This window comes from Ciona intestinalis, chromosome 6 (genome assembly GCF_000224145.3).
Source record: "Ciona intestinalis chromosome 6, KH, whole genome shotgun sequence".
Taxonomy (NCBI): domain Eukaryota; kingdom Metazoa; phylum Chordata; class Ascidiacea; order Phlebobranchia; family Cionidae; genus Ciona; species Ciona intestinalis.
Window position 1 is genome coordinate 320,066 of NC_020171.2, and position 1,225 is coordinate 321,290.

The window sequence follows — 1,225 nt, forward strand, 5'->3', positions numbered from 1 at the left end:
TTTAAGAACTCTTATGCTGCTTATATGTTAGAAAGTATAAATGAAACTTGTTTATCCTTGCGTGACAGGAAAATGACAGTCGTTTAACATGGGTGTTCTGATTCATACACCTCGTGCCCACTGACGAGTTAATATGCATGTAACTTTGTTCGGGATTGTTTTTTTTCTGCTGACAATTTAGACAACCCTTTAGTGACCATCACATTGGAGCAATTTTGTAGTTAGCATCTTGCCCAATGACACATGCGCCAACAATGGTAGCAGCGAATTAGGGATATGCGATTATGACCCCCAGTATGCTGCAGTTATAAGTTACAACAGTGTGCTTGAAACCCCATAAAGTCTAATAAGCACTCTAACCATTGTGCAACATCAGCATGATAAAGTGAAATACAGAAAACAAACTTAAACTAACCTGCATTTCAATGATTTGATCGAGATTGTTGTTTGGATTCGTCCATCTTGAAGATAGTTGAAACACAGCACCAACTTTTAAACCTGTTGTTTTTAAAGTATTAATACAGAATTTATTTGACCATACAACATACCAGTATATGCCAAGTTAAATAGCTACTACTACGCATTCGTTGGTTTAATTTTGATAATACTATTGAACTGTCACACTCTTGAGTTTCAAACACACATCGTGCATTTCCATTTTGTCAAGGTATAACATTACGTACTCTCGCTGTGGTTTTTTTTTATTTTGCTACTTGTTTTTACATTTACCTACCAACATCTGCGTGCATACGATGTACTTTATCTTCTGTCATCAGGTCTGCTTCGTTTAATGTAACTTCTGCTTCGTAACTATATCGATACATATTTGCCCCATCATAATATAAACCAGATGAACCAACTGGAACTGTTGAAGGAACAAAAACTATTCAAATATATTGTTTTTAACATAACTTTATTACCTATCTCTTCGATTAGGAAGATCATATGCATGAAAACACAAAGAGATATAAATCATTGGCTAAATTTATAAAATATTGGTTTAAAACGCGGCTTTTAAACCAATAGTATTTTAAGACTAAACCAAAATCCGGGTATTTATATACATTATATACATTAAATACATATTTTATGGTTTTTATAACATAATGAAACTTACCTGTCATACAGCAGCACACAGATAAAGTAAGACAAAATATTTCAACAATTACTTTCATTGTAAAATTTTGCAGCCTAATGATCATACAAAAACTGTATTAAAATGAAT

The 1,225-nt window shown here is 32.8% G+C and overlaps 1 protein-coding gene across 1 annotated transcript in view; it reads right to left on the reverse strand.

Annotated features, from left to right (window-relative positions):
• The window catches only part of LOC100183073 (microsomal triglyceride transfer protein large subunit-like), a 9,995-nt gene extending 8,770 nt beyond the window's left edge, over positions 1 to 1,225 (reverse strand). Inside the window, exons 1-3 of the mRNA XM_002131634.5 lie at positions 1,118 to 1,225; positions 734 to 865; positions 416 to 498 (exon numbers count right to left, since the gene is read on the reverse strand). Coding sequence (XP_002131670.3) covers positions 416 to 498; positions 734 to 865; positions 1,118 to 1,202 — 300 coding nt within the window. The 5' untranslated portion in view covers positions 1,203 to 1,225. The remainder of the gene's footprint in view (positions 1 to 415; positions 499 to 733; positions 866 to 1,117) is intronic.